Raw genomic sequence first — 22837 nt, 5'->3', positions numbered from 1 at the left:
TTGTTGGTTTCTTTATGATGGACAAAGGCCCTGCCTTTTAGGAGCTTAACTTCTGATGGGAAATAAAGACAGAGATACTCGAGCCTTACGCAGATCAAACACATAAGTGATAGGTGGTACACAGTGAATTCAGTAACATGGGATATCAAGAGAGAGTGGACTCTGGGTGAAATCATCAGATTATCTCATTATTCACAGCTGATCTTTTGGAGAAGGTGGAATTTCCTTAGGTCAGCTGGAAATAGAAATAATTTGTTAATTTTCAGACATACCTGCAGATAAATAGCTAACAAGAGTTATGAGGTTAATAAATTTGATAGTCTTACATTTGACATGTGACTCATTATCTTGGAGTATGTCATGAATCTGGTGACATGGGTGAAAAGGTTATTTGCAGCTGTCTCATCAGGTAGGTCTGGTGAAAACATAAGCTTTAGGAACCTGTTAAATTTAACTTATAAAATATTACTGCAGAATACAGTAATTGAGAAAAGTATATTTCTCTTTCTTACATAATAATTAGGGGTTACTATATTTCTGGGCAACGATGCTTATTAAAAACCAAATTGAGGTTGAGGGTGGAGGGAGCCTAGTGGCCGGGGTGGGGAATGCTGTAGATGGGAATACGTATCTGGGGGCAGGGTCTGTCGAGGTGAGGGCAGTGAAGGTTGGATTGTGTCATTTTCCATAAATGTCTATTAGCTTCTCCTGTTCCAAGAACTTTGTCTTTTTTTATAGTCAGTTTAGGAGACACTGTATTTTCAAGCATTTACAGTCTTAACGGAGCAGGGAGGGTGTAGAAAGGAGAAAACAAGCTAACATAAGGGCAGGAAGCCTTAGACCCATTCCAACCTTGTGGTTGATGTGGCTCTCTTCACTAGTGTTGCCATCTGAGGAGAGCATTCCATCTCTAGGTGGCTCCTCTGATTGGTATAGTCAGTGGAGACTCATTGGAATGATTTAATCTAGCAATGGGAGCTTGTGTAGTGAGTGCACACCAGCTGATCAATCTTTCAAAACACAGCAGTTCTCAGGAGCCCATGAGAACTCCCATCCCTCAGGAGCAAGACCTCTGATTAGATTTCTACAGAGCTGACCATGTTTGTCTATTTCTGTCTTTTCTCTCTTCCTTTTAATTCCATCCCTATTATCTTTTGTCTTTCTCTCAGCTCTCTTTATTATCCTTTTTCCTCTAATCCTCTTGTAAATGCACTTTAATTAAACACACCATGGAATTAAATTATAAACATTGATTTGCTAAATAAAATGTTGCACACACACATGCATACAATATTTTCTATTTTTTGAAAAAAGAGAAGAGAGAAAAATTTAAAAATCTCTCCAAAATGTAGAAGTCCAGAGCAGATTACAGTTGACCTTGAACAACATGGGTTCCAACTGTGTGGGTCCACTTACATGCAGATTTTTTGGGATGAATACAGTACAGTACTATAAATGTATTTTCTCTAATGCTTTTTAAAAATAACAGTTTCTTTTCATTAGCTTTATTATGAGAACATGGTATATAATACATATGACATACAAAATATGTGTTAATAAACTATTTTGTTCTTAGTGAGTCTTCTGGTCAACAATAGTCTATTAATAGTCAAGTTTTCCAGAAAGTAAATGTTAGACCTTTTTGAGTAGATTTTTGACTGTGTGGGGGTTTGGTACCCCTAACCCCCATGTTGTTCAAGGGTCATCTGTATTTGTTTGGATCAGTGATCCTCAATCCAGAATTTTCTCATGTCTAGATTATTGTCTTTGGTGGACAATGAAGGAAAATATATATTGGAAATATATTTGTGGGGTTTTGAGTCTGTGGAGAGTACAGTGAAAATTGAATGGGAATAGGTAGGAGGTTCTTCTCATATTATCCAGGCCCAGGCAACAGGCCTGAGCATCTGTTTGGTGACTGAAGATCTTGAAGGTCTCAAGGTGAGAGTTTGTAGGTCAAGCTGTTGCCCCAGAAGGGCTTCTGTGTCCTTCTCTTTCCCGTGTACCTCCCACTATCCACCTCCAGTTCCTAGCACACAGACCAGGTACTCATAAATGTCTATAGAATGGAGGAATCCAGAAATACCTGTGGGATCAGAAGTTGTAGGAGACTGGATTGAATATATCCTGATTCCCAGGTTATTTATCTATGTATTTTCTTTTATTTTTAAATATTTTATTTATTTATTTATGAGACACAAGAGAGAGAGAGAGAGAGAGAGAGAGAGAGAGAGACAGGCAGAGACACAGGCAGAGGGAGAAGCAGGTTCCATGCAGGGAGCCCAATATGGGACTCGATCCTGGGACTTCAGGATCATGCCCTGAGCCAAAGGCAGGTGCTAAACCATGGAGCTATCCAGGGATCCCTATCTATTTTCTTATTCTCCTCTATCTTTAGTTTTTTCTTTGATGTTTGTATTTTTGCACAGTGAAGGACAACAAATAATTCAGTAAATGAGGCTTCACCTGCCTTGCTCTTAAACCAAGTGGGTAGGAAGGCAGAAGAGGTCAGGGGAATCTGGGTGGCTCAGTTGGTTAAGCATCTGCCCTCAGCTCAGGTCATGATCCCAGGGTCCTGGGATAGAGCCCCACGTGGGGTTCCCTGCTTGGTGGGGAGTCTGCTTCTCCCTCTGCTTCCTTCTCCCTGCTCATTCTCTCTGTCTTTCTCAAATGAAATAAACACAATCTTTTAAAAAAGGAGAATTAGAAGAGGTCAGATTGAGCACAGACTCTGTGGCATACTTTGTACTAAGTAGATTATGGACAGTGTTTTATTTTATGTTCATAGTGATGCAAAGACAGAAGTTTTGTTACTGTTACTTTATTATAGACAAAGAACCAGAGACCAAAAGGATCCTACTTCCAACATAAATTGCAAGTGATGAGAACCCATGTCAGAGCTCATTAATGCAACCTATGGCTTCCCAGTCAGAGGGCTGGAACACTAGAGTGATTTATGAGGACACCCTTGGTGTCAGCAAGTTCTAGGTTGGTTAATGTTTGGGCAGGGGGTGAAGACATGTACCTTCTCCAATCTTCAGCACATGTTATGTGCATGTCCTGTGTGGTTCCATAGAGTTCTGAGATACCCCACAGTCTATCCCATTGCTCTGTGTTGCAATTTCTGCTAACTTGTTTCCACATTAGGCTGGGAGCTCCTTGAGACTGAGGGCTCTCTCTTGTTCACTATGTTATCTGCAGAACATAGTACAGAGCCATGTACATAAAGATGCTAATCAATGTCTATGGAATGAATGAGGGTGGGCTTCCAAACATCCAATCATATAAACAAGTTTTGCTGTAGTTGTTAGGATTGCATGGTGTAGGAAGGCAAGCTGCTAACACTGTCACTTGGGAACAACTGGCTTGCTTACAATGTCTTTCTTACATGTAGCCTGTGTAGGTCCTATCATCATATCAGACCTCTGAGATGGTGCTGCCTATTCCGGGCTGAGGTTTTCCAGGGGGAGATGGGCCCTAGGATTGGCAATGGGGCAGTGGGTTTAGGTGGAAAGGTATCAAGCAAAGTTAAAGTCAGTGTTACTTCTAGCCCAGTGCTGGACACAGACATCGCCAGGCACTGTGAGGACCCAGGTGCAAGGGGTCCATAGAAACTGCTGGAAGGGTGTGGAGGGTACCACCCAGCCTGTTGGAGGAGGATGGGAGTGAAACCAACAGATGTGCTCAAGGTTCGACTTTCAGTTCCCCAAAAGGTCTTCTCCTTGACCATAGCAGTGTGACCGTTGCCATGACAGTTGCTATCTTGGTCCCTGGGACTCTCCCTCAAAAGGTGGCATTACTTTTTTAATCTTCTTAGGCCAGTCACCATGAAACTCGATACTAACCCACCTGGGGTGGGGATGGGTGGAAGGCATGGCTGGGGCCTGAGCACTGGGATGGTGGAAGATGTTGGGGCACTAAGAGGGGACCTTTGGTTCAGGAGTTATTTTTCCAAACTAGACCAATACTCCTAGTTGTTTTAGGCTTGGCTGACTCTCCATTTTTGCAGACCACCATGGATTTCTCTCCTGAGATGTCTGTAATTAGCTTGTTGTTCCATCTGCTAACAGATGGGAAGAACTCTGGCCTTAAATCTCAGTCTATTTCCAGGTGACCGGGCCATGCCATCCAGCCTCTGCTCTTCAATCTCCTGACCTGACTTCCAAGTTCTTTCCTGAAGACTCAGTGATTATTGTACTTGATCTTAGCCAAAAGGCCGAGAAGCGATAGACTCAGTGATGCTTGGTCCCTGAGAATGGCAGCTATGAATAGCAGTTAAGAAGGGACCACACTGTGTTTTACAATTTGGGCTCTTAATCAGGCTGCCTGAATTTGAGGCCTGAATTTTGGTATTTCCTGATTGTGTGGCCTTGGGCACAGTATTTACACTAAGTCTTAGTTTCCTTATCACACAGACTGCCCGTGGAGTTGTTGGAAGATTCAGTGACACAATCTCTGTCAGTGTAGAGACATTATAGGCATTGCATTATTATAAAGTGAAAACCTGGTACAAGCTGGCATTTGTTGAGCCAACAGGAGTATAGTAAAGGTCTTCTCTTTGTACTTTTTTTTTTTTTTAAGATTTTATTTATTTATGAGAGAGAGAGAGAGAAATTGAAGGCAGAGATACAGGCAGAGGGAGAAGCAGGCTCCATGCACCCGGAGCCCGACGTGGGATTTGATGCCGGGTCTCCAGGATCGCGCCCTGGGCCAAAGGCAGGCGCTAAACTGCTGCGCCACCCAGGGATCCCTCTTTGTACTTTTTGTTTCCTACCTTGACCATCCATGTTTTATTATGGTGTCATAGTTTGGAGGTTGTTCCTTATTTGTTCTTCGAGCTTGTGGTGAAATTAAAGCTTGTATATTTTCCTGAGAAAGACTCACAGAGAGGGAAGACCTTCATTCACCATCCAGTCCAATCTTTTTGTTAGTTTTAGAGTTGATTGAGGCCTAACTGTTACTATGACAATTATTGAAAACCTGCACAGAATCTGCCATGTGTAAACTATGAGAAAGACATGGTGGTTTGGGCTTGATAACCCTGGTTTAAGTTAAAGTCCTACATCTTATGAGCTCTGTAATTCTAAGCACACTACATAACCTTTCTTAGCCTGTTTCCTCATCCATGAGGCAAGGGTAATACATACCTCAGTATGTTGGGTAAGAATCAAGGTAGTTATACAGGTGATGGGTACTATGGCAGTACCCTCCTCTCTGCCTCCTCTGCTCCATGTGCCTGTCATTACCGTCATCCCTTTCTTCCTCTATGCAGAGAATCTTGCTGCATTCTGGGATACAGAATGTTCTAGAGTTAGAAGGTAGAACCTTCTCTTAAGAGACAAGTAACCATACCTTAGGGGTAGTAAGAGCTATTCAAATCCTGAGAAGATATTGATAGGTAAATGGAGGGGTAGAAAGGCTAAGAGGAGCTAAGAGGAGGGACATCCATGGGGGTCTTTCCCATGCCAGCAGTCTCTAAGAATTCAGGGAAGGAGTTGCCACATGGAGCCTGGGGAGAGGAAGAGGCAGATAGTAAGGGGATTGACTCCCTTGTGAATTTCACTTTTTCTCCATCTTCTTTTAGCTTCTCCCTGCCCAGAGCTTTTACTTATGTACTTCAGTCCACAAAGTCTTCCTGAATTGCTAAAGCTGCACAATCTAAATTCTACGCATTTATTGGAGAAGTCATTCCCGGCCTGTCTGAGGACCTCTCTGCATTAGTCCACATGGACACTGTCTTCTCTTCTGTCCCTAGGCGAACCACCCATGTTCCTAGTGAGAGGCAGCACCTCCACCTGTGCTCTACCCCATCTCACCTACTCAAGGACATCACTCTAGAATTTTTCTCTTGTCTCTCCTGCAGCATCAGATTTTCCACTGTACTGGATTATTTTCATTAGCATTCAAAAAGGTTGTCATTTCTCTTCTTCCAGATACTGCCTTTTTCTAACTATTTCCTCCAAAGAATTTGCTATGCACACAGTTTCCAATTTCCTTACTCCCATTTTCTTTTGAACCATTCTGATCAGACTTTTGCCTCTCCCATTCCATAGACACTGGTTTATTGAGTTCACTAATGACCCCCACATCTCTAAATCCAAAGGTTCATATTCATTCCAGTTGACACAGTTGATAACTGATCAGTTTCTCCTCCTTGTAACATTTCCTCTCTTGGATTCTAGGACAACACCACTTTCTTGATCTTCCTCCTTCCCTAGCCAATCCTTTTCAGTTTTCTTTTCTGATTCTTCCTCATCTCACTAATTTCTTAATGTTGGAGGGCCTCCCAGATCAGTGCCTGGATTTCTCTATCCCCACTTGCTTGCCAGGTACTGTCTCACGTCTGATAGCTTTTAACACCATCTGTATGATGATGACACTACATTTATGCCTCTAGTGCTGACCTCTCTCTTCTACATTACAGGATCTTATATCCAGTTGTCCACCTATCATCTCTGCTTTTGTCTTCTATGCATCTCAGACTTAGCACACCAAAATGGAGCTTCTAAGGCTTCTGTAAGCAAGGCAGTGTCTATTGGTATAAGGATGGATGAATAATAGATCATGGAATGGAATAGAGATCTTAGAAATAGACGCAACTTTGTGGTCAGTTGTTTTTCAACAAAGGTACCAAAGCACTCCAACTGGAGAAAGGGGCTAAAAGAATTATGACTGGAGAATAAGTTGAAGGAACTCCTTGAAGGAAATCAAATAGTAGCCAAATGCAGCTACTTTTATGATGGTGACTAATGCTTACACCTCCCTTGATATACACTATGATGGCTGTTTAGCACTTCACATGAATTATTTCATTTAATTTTTTATAGCAGTCTTACAACTAAGACTTTCAGATAAGAAAACCGAGGCCCAAAAGTCAAATAACTTTCTGTTATAACTTGTGAGCATATTTTCCCAGGCAATTATAGACAAACAATGCTGTGGGAAAATAGCATAATAGTTTGTTCACTGCATCTGGCCAGGCTCATGGTAACAGCTGACTTGATCCTTAGTGCTAACTCACCTGTGCTCACCCAGTGGGGAGAGAGCACAGAGTCCCTGGCTTCTGTCTCTGAGATTCAGCTTCAGGTCCAGAGTGGCCACTGATTTAGTTTGGTAAAACATTAGGTCGCACCTTGTTCACTTTTATTTTTATTTATTTATTTATTTATTTATTTATTTATTTATTTATTTATTTATTTATTTATTTAAATATTTATTTATTCAGAGAGAGAGGGGCAGAGACACAGGCAGAGGAAGAAGCAGGCTCCATGCAGGAAGCCCGACGTGGGACTTGATCCCGGGACTCCAGGATCACACCCCGGGCTGCAGGCGGTGCTAAACCGCTGCGCCACTGGGGCTGCCCCTTGTTCACTTTTATAACAACCCCCCCCTTCCTTCCTCAGTACAGTTTCCTAGGCTGAATGGCACCTTCCAGGCAGAGCACATGAAAAGAAGAGAGGTCTCAGGAAGATGGCATGTTTGACCCTTTGTTCTGTGCAGCACCATGATCACTGGAAGCCAGAATTATATAGGTTTCTGGAGAGCAGAGTTAGGCAGGTGGGAATTTGAACCTGGGCCCACTATTGACCAGCAGTGGAGCCCTGCTCTTAGCCTCTCTTATCTGTAAACTGAGTATAATATATTTCTTGATGTGAACTTATTTTTAAGGGTTATATATATATCCTGAACAGTGTGCAGATTATAATATAATTGTACAGCTTGACAATTTTTTTAAAAAAAGATTTTATTCATTTGTTCATGAGAGATGCAGGGAGGCAGTCAGAGACACAGGCAGAGGGAGAAGCAGGCTCCTTGAGGGGAGTCCGATGTGGGACTCCATCCCGGTACTCAGAGACCATGCCCCGAACCAAAAGCAGACGCCCAACCGCTGAGCCACCCAGGTGCCCCAACAGATTTTCACAACGTGGCACACGTTTCTTAACAAAACTCCAGAAGCCCCTTCCAGGCTCCTGCTAGGCATTACCTCACCCCATGCTCAGAAGTAATCCCCATCTCATTTTCTAATTGTATTTTTAACTGGTTTTGAACTTTATATAAATGAAAATACAAAGAATATATCTTTTTGTGTTTTTTGTTTTTTGCTTATTTTCATGTTTATAAGATTCATCTATGCCACTGGGTATAGTTATAATTTTAAAATTCTCCTTCTGTAATAGTATTTCAGCGTGTAAACATACTACAGCTTAGTGACCCATTCTTATTATTGGTGGGCATGTGGATTATTTTTTGTATTTGGTTTTTCTAAATGAAGGAGCTTTGAAAATTTTTGTATAGGTTTTTTGGACAGAAACGCAGTTATCTAAGAGTGGGATTGCTAGGTTATACTGTATGAATCTCTCTCAGCTTTCTAGAACTTGCCCAACATTTTAATGAACATTTTTAACTTTGTAGTGTAATAAGATTTAAATTAGGTTGTGGAAAGCGTTCACTGTGGTCTTTGGGAGACAGATCATGTTCCATTAAGTTGAAGGGCCATAATGGACTTTAACATTTCCTTATTGCTTGTTCATTTAGATCATTTCCATTGTCTTGCTATTTTATATAATATTAGAGTGAATGACTCTTGAGAGATGTTTCTGTCTTTTTTTTTTTTTTTTCTTTTCTGTTTTTTTTTTAGAGATGTTTCTTTTGGAAAAGTTTGCTTTTGGTAAATTCTCCTGGTAAGTTCAACTGGATAAACTGGATAAACTCAACATTTAGTTCTGTAGAAGATAAGTTGAGTAATTGGAAAAAAAAAAACCCCAATGTATAACAATCATTAAATCAGGAAGAAGAGGGATAGCACAGGTGCAACAATTCACTTTATTTATTCCTTTTCCCCCAGATACCATTAGCATTGTTAAAGCCCAAGAGGGGGAGGTGGGGAGAAGGGTGGTGCCTGCAACAGAGGTGGGTCTCTGATGGGGAAAGGGCCCAAGGCCTGAGCTAGGAGACAGGAAGGCTAGGCCTGAGGGGCAGGTGGTGGGGCCTGTTAGTCCACTCTCTGACACTCGCTCCTTTGGAAGCTCTTGATGAGGGTGGAGGGCAGGCTCTTGTGAGTGATCTCACAGGAGTACAACTCATGACTTAGGTACTCAGTACTGGACATCGTCAGGGTGCTGCTGAGGCTGTAGGTACTGTCCTTGTCCTGCTCTGTGACACTTTCCTGGATGCCTGTGTCTTGGATGACACCATCCACTTTCCACTTGACATTGATGTCTTTGGGGTAGAAGCTATTCAGCAAACACACAACAGAGGCACTTCCTGTGTGTAACTGGTCTGGAGATGGTTGGAACAAATAGACGGCTGGCTGGGCATCATTCCCTGCAGAAGGAAGCACACAGAATGGTCGTTAAGTAACAGGGAAGTTCTCCACTTGGGTGTACTGTTTGTGGGCAACCCCAGGGCCCGGAAAGGACAGACAGAGCAGCTTATTCTGTGTGGCAATGAGGGAGGCCAAGAAACAGATTTATAATCTCCACAATCTTGAGTTTCTCTCGAGTTCCCACGTCTTAACAAAGTTTTTGTTTCAATCTTTGCAGCCATTTAAAGGACTTTTTGCTCTTCTGACCTCACCTTACTGCCTCCTGCAGTAAACACAAGTGTTTCAGGCAAAGAAACAAAGGCCATTTCATCTGACCGCCCTCAGGATTTAGAATTAAGACTAGGTCTTGGACCCCTTTACACAGATCATTTCCCCCATGCCTCTCCCAGAACTGTGCAGTGGTGGCAGGCCGCCTCTTCTTTCCTGGGTTTTCTTTGAATGTATCAGGGCCAGCCCCACCCGATAGTGTGATTCTAAGCCCTGAGTCTGTGCTTGGGTTGGGGTGCAGCCCTGTCACCCTCTGTGATCAGGCCGGCACCTCTCCCACCTCTCACAAAGGCCTGGAAGAAAGACAGAGCCCTGGCCTGATGGCTGACATCATATGGGACTATAGTAGACCAGACCAAGGGGGTCAACTGTAATTTTGGCCACCTGCCTATGGAGGAACTGCCTAGCTTCAGTTCTGACCATGAACAGCTGTCAGATGGCCTCCTGGAAATCCCCACCGTGGGCAGTCAGGCTCTCTGGTGGGAGAGCAAGAGCTACAATAACAAATCAAGAATCCTTTGCTGGAAGAATATAGCACATAAGTGAACAGTTTTTTATAAAGCTAACCTCCATTAACTGAGCAGTTCAACCTAAGATACTGAACTTTTTATGTTTTTATAGGTTTTTCTCTTTTAACCTTCATCACTAATTTTTTCAGAGAATTTTATAGAATAGCTTTGGCAGCAAGCTTATGTGAATTCTATGAAAAAAGGAGGGAGCATACTCTATGAAGATACTCCTATCTGGGCAAATCCTTGACACCTTTAAAATATCCAGCCTGCCTTAAAACATTAAACAATTAGCACATTTGATATCAAAATTCTTACAAGACACTTTATTCGCTTTTAAAATTTGTAAGAATTTTCAAAAGGCTCTAAGGTAGTTTTAAAATAGTTTAAGATCCTTACATAGTTTAAATAGCTCTAAGAGAGTTTTCAGAGTTTTAAAACAGCCCTAAAAAATCCTATTTAATTGTTGCAGACCAAAAATAATCTTTCTTAAGCATCACTTTTGAAATCAGCTGAAGTAAACAACAAAAACATTACTAACCTATTTTAGAGAGTATGGGATTAGAATAACCAGATTAAAATTTTTCTATCACAGAAGGAAGGTATTGGAAAATCCATTTATATTAAGTTTTTATTAATGGTATTAGTCTATGATTAGATATTTTGTACAACTTAAATATAATCCTTCCCAAGCCATTACATTTTTGAAAATTAAAAAAGAATTATCTTTTCGCTAATGGCGTTTAATGTGAACTCAGTAAAAAGTTGATCAAAACTGCTGTGGACAGATGGCCTTAAATCAGATTTTTGCTGGAAAGGATTTTACCCTGCAGGAGTTACATATCCTTCTTTCTTTTGGATTGAGCTTTTGTTATTTAAATACATATGAGGAGAGGATTTTGAAATAGTTACACGTCATTAAAAAAAGTAGCTTTAAGTTTTTTATAAAAAATTTTCATTAAGAGGCTATAATAATGAATGTGAATTTTATTTCTGAAATCTCTAATACATCAGACTTCTTTCCCCCTTTCTTTCCATGTTAGCTCAGTGGCCACCACATTTCTATTCTTTTCTGTTAGTGCCATTATTTGTATCACTGTGTCGAGAAAACCGCCACAGCAGAGTGGAACAGGCTAACGTGGCATGGCCGTGGCCTTTAGTCGTTAGGCACACCGCCACATGGGCGCTATGGCCAAGGTCACGAAAGTCATTCAGTCCTGACAAAAGATCGCCATGAGGTCTACAGGTCACATAGCCATGCCGTGGCCTCTTTGGCGGTATGAAAAAATGGCCAAGTAATAACGAGGGAAATAAAAGAACACATTCAACTATTTAGTATTTTTCTATAAGTCACTGGGCATTTAAAACATGCAATTATTATATTTTCTTTCATTTAAACAAATTTCTTAACAACTGAGATTTTGGCAACAACTGTCTTTTTCACCATTATGATAAGAAATCATTTCATGTTTGGTCTAATGTAGAAACTGGATTTTTTAAAAGGCGGCATCTATAGAATTCTACAGAAATTCTCTGTAGAATTTCTGAATATTGACAGTTTATCACTCATTTTAGACATTAAAGATTACATTGCTGATGGTTCTCAAGCTGTATCTTTTTCATGGCAAACAGTATACTTTTCTAACTTCTTACTGGCTTTTCATGCATGCATTCTGTTGACTTTGTTATCTTATAATTTATCAGAGGAGAGAAAATAGACTAAGAAATAAATTTCTCTCCTGTGTCATATGCAATGGGCAGAAATCAATATAACATTTGGCAAAACTCAATGAAAATTAAATTGCTTTTTCTCTTTAGCTCCAAAGATTCTTTTTCATCTAAACTAAGTTTCCCCCCCTTGAATCATGCAATTTAGATTAAATTAATTAAATTAACTAGTCTACAAATCCATTTTTGCAACTGAGTTTAACGATAAAAAATTGACGATAAATCTGAAATTGAGTCTCATGTATCCAGCTGCACAAAATTCATACCTAAGGCCCTAAAAATCAGTTGGCATTTAGACCCAACTCTCAACAAGCAACAGAGAAAAAATTACTTACGTTTAATCTCCAGATGTGTCCCTTTGCCAAAGGTGATCCACTGTATTAGCTTAACTAATTTCCCATCAGCAAAAACCTCTATTTGCTGCTAAGCTCATTAGATTGATGGATAGAGAGAAAATCTGGCCATTTAGATGCCACGTCAACCAACTAGCTCTTTGCTCTTCCTTGAGACAAACTGATTTTCAGTACCTTACTCATCTGATTTTCGGAAGGATCCCATTCTCTTCGGAATTGATCTCATCTCACATCCCACACATGAAAACCCCCAAATTTCACAACTCTACAAGAAAAAAGACTCGAAAAGTGTACTTACGTTTGATCTCCACCTTGGTCCCTTGGCCGAACGTAAGCCACAGTGATGGCTCTGACACTTAACCTTAACAAAAATACTCCTTCTGACTCCAATCGTAGAAGAAAGGCCAATTCAGAGAAAAATCCAGCTATTTCCCATTCTCTAACACAAAGCCTATTCTCATCACAAACTCAACAGTTTGTGTCTTTGCTTAGCTGAAAAGTTGGCTATTTTCTGATTTTCTACTATTTTGGGTCACCAAGAATGGCTCATTTTACCAAAATGTCACAAACTTGAACAAGTGATACAACAGGACAGAAACCTCACAAATAAATGAGCAAATGTGTACTTACGTTTGATCTCCAGTTTGGTCCCTTGGCCAAAAGTGAACCACAGTGATTTACCTTAACCTCTATCTCTACAAAAACCTGCCTTGAAAAGGTAGCAAACTTCTCTCCCCATTTACCCTAAATTTTGATTTGGAAATCTTAACAATTAGTTCTCAGCTAGTCTCCAGTGGAATAATTTCCCTCCTCTGTACTTAATCTGGAAATGAAATTTGTTTTATCCCTAACATGTAACTAATTAGAACACATGAAAGGGGGGGGGTAAGCAAACCCATTAGACAGAAACAGTGAAGAATTGGCAAAAAAAATACTTACGTTTTATCTCCAGCTTGGTTCCCTGGCTGAAAGTATAAACACAATAGTTCCTCCTAACTTCCCTCCTGTACAAAAACGGAGTTTCCTTTTCTGACAATTGAGCAAGGCTCTCTTTCGAACATATACTTATGCTTGCCAGTACAATTCTGAAACTATCGCTTAGACAAGTTATTCTCACTCATCGACTGAGTCTTGTTCTTCACAGAAAATGGGAGACCAATTTTCACGTTTGTTTACATCCACTGTTCTGGAAGATGTCGGAGCCTGGCTCAAAGCGCCCACTTATATAGATCACAGGTACGGGGATGGAAAGACACAGACAAGTGAGGAGGGAAGGTTTGGATTTTACTCACGTTTGAGCTCCACCTTGGTTCCTGCTCCGAACGTCCACCACAGTGATAGCTCCTCATTGTGTCACTGGGCAAAAACCCTCCTCACTGAAGGGGAACCGAGCTCTGGGTCAGCTGCTGAAGCTTCACTCTGTTTCCCAGCAGGTGTGGAAAGCCCAGGACTTCCCTGACAGAGATTATTTCCTTAAATGAGATCTAAAATCCTGAAGAGGATGTACTTCTTGTGTCTGTGGCCCGATGGTCCCCTTCTTTAGCAATCTACCATATTATATGGATGGGTATTTATTTATTCACTCATTTACTCATTGGAAAGTAGGCTGAACGTGAATTACAAAGAAAACTAACAAGTTTTAAAACCTGCACTCTTTTATGCCTTCTCTTGGCATGGGGGGTTGTTGCAAATGATGAACTTCATTCAAGTGTAATTATGGGATTCTAGTTTCTCTCAGTTAAGAATAATTAAAGAATGTCTTCCTATTTGAACCTCTCCTTTGCCATGATGTTGTTTCAAAAAACATCTGATATACATTATATATCATATCAAGGCCCATGTTTCACTTTTTGAAATGTATTTTGACATTAAGCTATAGATGACATGTGCAAAGATCAATAGAGATTTTCTTTCTTTCTTTCTTTCTTTCTTTCTTTCTTTCTTTCTTTCTTTCTTTCTCTCTTCTTTCTTTCTTTTTCTTCTTCTTTCTTTTTCTTTCTTTCTTTCTTTCTTTCTTTCTTTCTTTCTTTCTTTCTTTCTTCTTTCTTTCTTTCGAGAGTGCTAGCAGAGGGAGGGGCAGAGGGAGGACTCTGTGCTGAGCACTGAGTATGGAGCCTGAAGCAGGGCTCAATCCCATGACCCTGAGACACCGAGACCAGGACCCCAGATGAAACTAAGAGCTGGACGTTCAACAGATTGAGCCACCTGGACACCCCTAAAACAAAGATCAATAGAGTAAAAAGTACACCTTATAGTCAATTGTCTGTTGTCAGACGGGTATGCACCATGTTCAATGAGTTGAACCAAGTGCACACTGTTTTTGGAGCTGCCGGGGAATCATGGCGTGCCATGGTGTTTCCACAATAACCCCATCAAGGATACTGAAGATCTCATTTTAAGTGCAGCTTCATTAAATGCAGTCTTGTTTCCCTCTTAACCTTGCATCTCCACCAGAGCATACATTCCTCCCACCATCCTCAATTCCTTACAGTTCTTCTATGGCTTCCAGCTCTTATAAAGCTCTCTCTCTGCTTGGAAACACCTTTGCTCACCTGCATTAGCTTGTGAACAATGAGTTCTTTCAAAATTCAAATCAAGAGACTTTCTCTGAGATTATCCCCCAGCGAGTGACTCCACTTTGCAGAGCATAGAGGCAGATCTTGAACCAACCCCTAATTTTTCTTATCTGCTGTCAGATTCTTTCCACCCTACTGGATTGTTAATTGTTTGATGTTTCATTGTCTTGTATTTGGAAAGTCCAGTCTGCATCTTTACTTGGCAAATGTTCAACAAACACTTGCAGAATGAATTAAAAAAAAAAACCCTAACAATGAATAGTTGAAAAACAATAATGGATCAGAGCTAATAAACTACGATAGACCAAGGACTAATACTGACCGCTACAAATAGTAAGTTTAACAAGAGAAATTGTAACTGTAATTCTGAAGGGTAGGGGTAAATTTCCTTGATTCTGTCACTAAGAGTTGTGCTATTGTCTTTAATAGCAAAATCAACAACGAATCTTACCAGACGATGAGGAAAGGCAGGAATCTTGGAGGTAGAGAGAAGAGAGGAATTGGCAAGTGGACAGTTAGTGTGCAAAATAGTTGACTGAGGACATAGTCAACATAGATCCTAAAGAGGATAGAGTGATTTTCTTTGCAGAGATATAAGCAATACAAATCATTGTACTTGACATTTATTGAGCACTTACAAAGTGTCAGACATTGTACATGCATAATACTAATTTTACTGAGGAAAGGCAAAGTGTCAATAAACTAGTCAGAGGTTCTTTGTACATAAGAGTGTTGGAAATAGAAATTTGGGGGGAGCATTCCAACAAACTCATCATTGAAGCTATTTCCCATTTGGCCCCCAGCAAAGTTAGATTCTAAGAATAAATTCTAAACTGCTTGTGGAGAAGAGAGAGAGAGAGAGAGAGAGAGAGAGAGAGAGAGAAAGGGAGAGTGAAAATGAGAGAGACACTGAAGGCCCACCTGTAAGTCATTCTGAAAACTATTGGTAAACTGTCTTACTTCTTTCTTCACATCAAACTTTTCAAGAAACACCACTTTTACTTTTTATTTGGCATAATTAACCAGCGTATTTGGAGAGGTCCACCTCACTTACACCTAGCTTATCAGGGACACGTGGCATAATTTTGCTCTTTCCAAGGTTTAAGAGATGGCAGCTTCCTTACCTGGCTCTGGAATATTTGTGTCTGATAATCCATCTTGAAGTCCGTGGTTCAATATTTTTTCTAGCTCATCAATCACAGTAGAGTCCAAGGTAGGTGATTGTTTTTATTTATTTCAGCTTGTCTCCTCCGTAGGATTGTGATGGCTGTCATTTGTACTTGCTTTAAGCTGATATCCCACAGGTGAAGACAAAATTCTGGAGTCCACATTCAGTGGTGCCTAGAACCCGATCAATTGCCGGTCTTCCAGCTAGAGTGCCACAAACTGACATCTATCCTGAATTCCTAAGGGGTAAGGATGGCCCCATAGCTGAGCGGAAAGGAGACAGAGGAGGTTACTTGAGAAATTCCTGCTTCCTTGCTGTTTTGGAGCTGAGTATGTTTCCACTCATCTCTGAAGAAAGAGGTGCTGAGAGAAGCAAAGTCCTTTGCCCAAACACGTGCATATGTTTGTGCCATAAACATGACCCAAGATTTTGGACCTGCTTGGGAAAATATAGATGCTTGTCATGTTTCCAAGAAGACATTCAGGCTGCAGATACTCTCTGACTTGAAAGAGTGAAAGAGAAAATAGCAGTGCCAGTGCCAGGTTTTATTGTCCTGTAGAGGCTCAGCCACCCAGATTTACATATCAAGTGTTGTGATTTCTGGTTAGTTATACACAGGTGATGAGTCCCTTGAACTCTGCCCTGGAGTTTCCTGTCCGCCTTCGTTTGTCCCCTTGGCATCTAACCCTAGCCCTATGTCCTCTCTCATCCTACCACTGAGAAACCAATCCTGGACAACTAATGGGAATGGGCTAGCTCTGGATGCATTTGTGAAATTGATGAATTCAGGCTTGGTTCTTCCTACGTTTTTTCTTCTTTGTTGTCAAACCTTCAAGTCTCTCATGGGCCCTCTTCTACTCTTCTCCCTGCTGGCTCAGGACCCCGCCCTGACTGGGACCCATCCCCCATCTACCACCCAGTCTTGCTCATAATGGGTATGAGCTTTGGATCTTTCCTGCCCACTGTCTGACATTGCCTCATACCTTCAACATGTACAGTTCTGATCCCATACAGTAAGATTCCAATCCCTCTCTGCTTTCTGTTCCCATTAGCTCTTTGGTCCAGTTCCTATGGGTCACTTGGTTACCACTTGACCTAATACTGTGCTGCTCTGCTTCCTGCCCTGTTATTTCTGTCCTTGTGTGTAAAATAATATTCTAAAAAATCTTTTTTTGTCTTTTAGGTTTTTCTTTTTTTTTCTTTTTTCTTTTTTTTTTAACAACCAGCATTGTTATAGAATGTATGTGTTTGATCCATCATCTTAATTTGGGTCCTCCTTTAATTGGCTCCTTTGAATTCTAAATAGGGTTAAACTAGGCTGGCTTTTATCTCTCCCTCCCATCCTAACCAGCATATACATTTAAGGGCTATTTGTCTTGTACTGGTGAAAGAGAAAGCACAGATCATTCCCTTCTCCATCCTCCTCCCTCCCACCCCCCAAGGTCCTAATTATCTTGGCTGATACCCAGAGTTCTGAACAAGACAGAGGATGGGAAGAGGGTAGGCTTACAGAAAAACAAACACACAAAAATAGCAAAATGGAAACCCAGCTGATTGAAACAAAGAATAATTGGACTTTTAAGTTGAATATAATAGATCTGTCTACCACTTGCTCAAAATCTCCCTTGCAGTTACAGAATATAAAAATGAGAAAAAATTTATTTTGTGGTTGGAGAATCATGAAGGGTCCGATCAGCAGAAAAAAAAACATTTGTGGAAAATCACAAAGATTTAATTTTTTTTTAAAGATTTAAATTCTGTGATTGAATTGGAGAAACTGAGATCTAGAACCATCCATTCAATTACAAAAATAGGAGGGGTGCTTGGAGTAGCCAATACTAGTTTTCCCCACAAAGCCCTGGAAAACACACATCTCAGACTTATTAGGGACCAGGCTTGGTGATGGGATAAGGGTGGGATTACCCATCCTGGGTAATACAATAACCAAAGTGGGGTAACACCTAGGCTGCCTCCACTGAGCTTGCACTGACCCTTCAGGCCATGGGGATAGTGATGGATATAAAAAGGAATAAAGTTACAGGCATTCAAAAGCAATAGGATAAAAAATTTTCTGGCAACTAGGACAAAAAAATGGACAAAGGAAATTAAACCAATCTAGCAAAATTCAGGAAAAGGAAATAAAAAATAAAGAGGAAAGTATTAGGTAAATAGAAATATAAAATAAGGTGGAAAGACTAAGTCCTAATAAAACAATCACAAACTATAATAAATGCTGTTAAGTTATTCAAACTTGAAAATGAGGCAAAAAGATGACTATCAACAAATAATCTCTCCTTGACTGAACTCTACTCAGGGTCCTCTGAGCTCTTTTCTTAAGTGGGCACTAAATTTTGGGCTTCTGGGTTCATCTTTGCATTGTCCAATTTTAGCAAGAATCCTGCTAAGTTAGTATAACTGGAATCCCCCTCCTTGATACCTGATTGTGGTCAACATCTGATGGGCTTCTTCAGCCTTCACCATCCCCAAGCAATGTCTTATCACCCTGGCTTACCTTCAGCAAGAATCCTGTTAGGTCAATTTAATCAGATCCTTCCTTAAACTGAGTGTTTTCTCTTAGCCATTTTCCAGCTATTGGCTACAAATTCCCACTTCTCCTTGAATTGGAATGGGGTCCAATCTCTCCCTCCCACTGCAGAACCTCATTGCAGTGGTCCCCCCACATTATCTTGATTATCCTAAGTTTGCCTTACTTATTTTCAGCCAATGTCTTGAGTAATTGTTTTTTTAACACTATGTGTCTTTTCGGGGTTATTTGACTTGCTGGAGAAATAAAATTTCTTACATTTTTAAAAAAAGATTTTATTTATTTATTTGACAGAGAGAGGGAGAGAGGGAGAGCACAAGCAGGAGGGGAGAGGTGGGCAGATGGAGAGGAAGAAGCAGGCTCCCAGCTGAGCAAGGAGCCCGATACAGGGTTCCATCTCAGAACCCTGGGATCATGACCTGAGCCAAAGGCAGATGCTTAACTGACTGAGCCACCCAGGCGCCCCTTACATTTCTAATTACAACTGATTAAAAACTGGATTTCAAGAGGTTGGATATTAACCTAGAGAAAACCGATGTCATGAAAATAAATTAATTTTGTCTGAAGAGACAGCTCTAATGCTTATAGTCTTATTGCTGTGTAGGACATTAACCAGTTTTGCATCTTACTTAGTGATCTGATTCTGGCATTGAAAGGTGTGTGTGTATGTGTGTGTGTGTGTGTGTAGACATATGTCTTCCTTTGAACCAGCTTTATAATCTGGTCTTTTTTTTAATCATCTGGTCTTATCATTAATAAGTTAAGTGAATCTTTGACACATGTTCATAATATATATGCATGACAACTTTATCTTAATTTTTTAAAAACTTGTGCCTTAAAGATATAAACGGGAAAATTTTCACAATGGAAAGACAAAAAAGAGTGAACACTACACACAAACCCAGCCATACGCTACTTACATGAGATGGGTCTCAAACAAATACATAAAATGATCAGAGCAACAAATGTAAAGGAGGAAGATGTGTCCAACAACTGCTGACAGTTGGGGCAACAATATATAATATTAGCAACGGGGCAACAATATATAATGTTAGCAACATCGAATTAGAAGAAAGAGCACTTTTGGGGATGAAATCTAACATGGTAAGTGACACATGACAACAATCAGTTGTAAGACTGAAGATCCCTAGACTGTGGAAATACATTTGTATCAGATTGAGTTTTTTTTTTTTTTTTGTAGTATCTTCTGGGAGTCATGGCATCAAGGCAGTGGGTTTTGTGACTGCCAGTTTTCCTAAGGACAGGAGATGGGTGGGTCTTGGGACTCAAGGAGGGACCATGTCCCTTGGGACCCAGGGATCAGTAGGGGATGACAGAGGGGCTCTGGTGGTGGTAGCTGGAAAGGTGGGGAGGGTCAAACTGTAGCTTATATCGTGGATGTTACTGGAAGGGCAGTGCCTCCAAGCCTCTAATCTCTTTTCATGCTCACAAGTGTTCTTGTAGCAGAAACAGTCTGGCCAGGTTGCAGTTATTACATGGAATGAAATGATTTCAATCTATTGTGTCCTTTTCCTCAAAACTCAGTGGGCTGGGAATTTTGTTTAGCCTAGCTTGAGTCAGATGCTCACCCCCGAGCTAGGAGACAGTGGGGACTCATGACATTCTCCTCTGTCAGTCAGAAAGGAGAAATTCCTCAAGAGGTCATATCAGGGAGTGCCTGGGTGGCTCAGTGGTTGAGCGTCTGCCTTTGGCTTGGCCTTTGGCTCAGGTCATGATCCCATTGTAGGATCTGTCCTACATCAGGATCCCTGCAGGGAGCCTGCTTCTCTTCTCCCTCTGCCTGTGTCTCTGCCTCTCTCTCTGTGTCTCTCATGAATAAATAAGTAAAATCTTAAAAAAAAAAAAAAGTGAGGTCAGTGTGCTCTTAGAAAAGGCAGGATGCAGTTAGGAAATGGAACGTCCTTTGTTGTCTGTTCCTTCTTTGTATTGTGAACCCAAAGCTGGTGAATTACAATATTTTGATTATAGATGAGTTCTTACCATTGTCCTTTCAAAAGGCAGGATGCAGTTAGGAAATGGAACGTCCTTTGTTGGTTCCTTCTTTGTATTGTGAACCCAAAGCTGGTGAATTACAATATTTTGACTATAGATGAGTTCTTACCATTGTGCTTTCAGTGGCAAACAAATGTCTGGCATCCAGACACATATACATATTTATTGAATAAATGAATGCAATGGATAGGATTGTTTGGGAGTCAGGGCAACTTGGTTTTCTCTTTGCTCTGGTGCTCTCTGGACTTGGGTATTTTCTGAAATCCTGGAAACTGACTGTAGTGCTTAAACTGGGATTGTCTTCATGACAACTGACACTGAAGCCCTGTTAGAATGAATAGAAAATAGACTTGGTGCTTCCTTGGAGGGGTTTTGTAGGTCGTGGACTGTTTGAACTGGAAGAAGCAAACTGTCTAGCTTCATTCATAACAAATAGGAGAAAACTGAGTCTTTAAGGGAGGAAGTGATTCACTCAAGGCTACATAGGTAGAGAAGGACTGGAGTGGGGGGAAGAACCAGATGTCTTGCCTCCCAATTAAAGCACCTCCATTACATTTCTTGAGGCACTTGGCAAAATATTTGCAGACCAGGAAAATTCTTTGCACAGTTGCCATCTGGTCCAAGTTGGAGGGGACTTTTTAATACATTTTCTGAAATCTAGTGAAAGAGTGAAAAAAATGACCCCATGCAGCAAGGGCATACATTTCTTTCTTCAGCATGACAGCTGCTCTAGGACTCAGTCAGAATACCAAACATAATTTTTAAATCTGGAAAGAGCTCTAAAACTATTTGAGTTTTATGATTGAGGAAACCAAGGCGCCCTTAATGATACTGAGGTTGCAGGCACACAGTCAGGGTCTAAACCTTTGCTTTTTGAGAACCAGTTCAGGTATTTTCACTAAATGGGGCTGACTGAGCCAATCTGCAGAATGCTTCCGATTGGTACAAGAATAATCATTAGGAAAAAAAAAGAATAATCATTAGGCTGATGAGTGCATTAATTAAGGGCAATAATAGATATGATCCCAAGCTTGAGCAATTTAATGTACTAGAAATATATTTTTCATGTATAAAGTTCTGACAGCAGATGGTAAAGTTCTCTTTCACGCTGTCCCTTAGAGACATAGGCTGACAAAGACTGTCTTCAGCATAAGGCTCCCAGCGTGAATTGCAAGACTACTGATTATGAAAGAAAAATCAACCTCAGAATCACTGCCACTGAATTGGGCTGGAACCAGATTAAAATGGAAGCTTTGGGGATGAGGAGCTTTATATACATAATAAAGTGCTCCATTGCTGCCAATTAATTGATGGTCACTGGAGAAGCTGAAAATGGGGTGAACACAAACTCTAAGTAGGTTGTGTAATCACTTTGGTGATGTGGTATTTCCCATACTTCCCACATCCTGCTTTCCTTAATGGGATTTTGTAATCATATTCTAATCTTTCTGCTAGCGACCCAACAACTTCAGGCAAGTGACCTCATCCCGGTAGTTCTGTATTCTCCACTGTGCCTTGATACTGAGTATTCAATGATTGCTCTTTGAGTTGAATTCTACCAAACAATCAAAGAAGAATTGGTACTCAGTCTTTCCAAACTCTTTCAAAGAAATAAAAGAGGAGGGAATGTTTTCAAACTCATTTTATGAGGCCAGTATTATCCTAACATCAAAACCAGACAAGGACGTTGCAAGAGAAGAAAATTACAGGCCAATATCCCTGATGAGCACAGATAGAAAAATCCTCAACAACATCTTAGTAAATTGAATTCAACAGTACATTAAAATCATCAGGCACCATGGGATTTCTTTATGAATGAGATTTCTTTATAAATGGGATTTATTCCAATTTCCTAATTGGAAAGGAAAAAAGTAAAATTATCTCTTTATTTGCAGATGACATAGTCCTATACATTGAAAACCCTAAAAATTCTACCAATTTTTAGAGCTGTTAGAACCAATAAACAAATTCAGTAAAGTTTCAGGAAACAAAATCAATATACAAAAATCAGTTGTGTTTCTACACACTCATAATGATCTATCAGATAGAGAAATTAAGAAAACAATCTCATTTATAGTAGCATTAAAAAGAACAAATATAATCCAGCACCATGAGAGGACACATTTCTGTTGTTTAAGCCACGCAGTTTGTGGTGCTTATTATGTCAGCCCTGGGACACCCATGCAGGTGCAGAGACCATGAAGAGGATCTTGGGGTCTGAAGAATGGCAGAAAACTGATTGAGTTTTCTTTTTGTGTGTAAATCACAGACCAGGCACTGGAGAAGTTTGTAGCCCAGAAACACAAATAGACATAGATGGATGCCAGCTCTCTCTACAGAAAGACTAGGAAAG

The 22837-nt window shown here is 40.5% G+C and overlaps 3 long non-coding RNA genes and 1 gene segment (V, D, J or C); 2 read left to right on the top strand and 2 right to left on the bottom strand.

Annotated features, from left to right (window-relative positions):
- Nucleotides 1–5279, bottom strand: part of LOC111090617 — a 54081-nt gene extending 48802 nt beyond the window's left edge. For both annotated transcript variants that reach the window (XR_005372442.1, XR_005372443.1), the window contains exon 1: nucleotides 5148–5279. This is a non-coding gene — a long non-coding RNA (uncharacterized LOC111090617). The remainder of the gene's footprint in view (nucleotides 1–5147) is intronic.
- LOC111090618 overlaps nucleotides 1–22837 on the top strand; it is a 76546-nt gene that overhangs the window by 18355 nt on the left and 35354 nt on the right. The gene's annotated exons all lie outside the window — the stretch shown is intronic.
- LOC111090621 lies at nucleotides 5323–7126 on the top strand. The gene is made up of 3 exons (XR_005372450.1): nucleotides 5323–5398; nucleotides 5585–5911; nucleotides 6425–7126. It is a non-coding gene; the product is annotated as an uncharacterized LOC111090621 (long non-coding RNA).
- LOC608379 overlaps nucleotides 8803–22837 on the bottom strand; it is a 345452-nt gene continuing 331417 nt past the window's right edge. Inside the window, 2 exon segments of the V gene segment in view lie at nucleotides 8803–9324; nucleotides 12481–12515. Coding sequence covers nucleotides 8993–9324; nucleotides 12481–12515 — 367 coding nt within the window.

Source organism: Canis lupus, chromosome 17, assembly GCF_011100685.1.
Source record: "Canis lupus familiaris isolate Mischka breed German Shepherd chromosome 17, alternate assembly UU_Cfam_GSD_1.0, whole genome shotgun sequence".
NCBI classification, from domain to species: domain Eukaryota; kingdom Metazoa; phylum Chordata; class Mammalia; order Carnivora; family Canidae; genus Canis; species Canis lupus.
The sequence above is the reverse complement of the archived record's forward strand: the minus strand, read 5'-3'. Positions and strand labels throughout refer to the sequence as shown.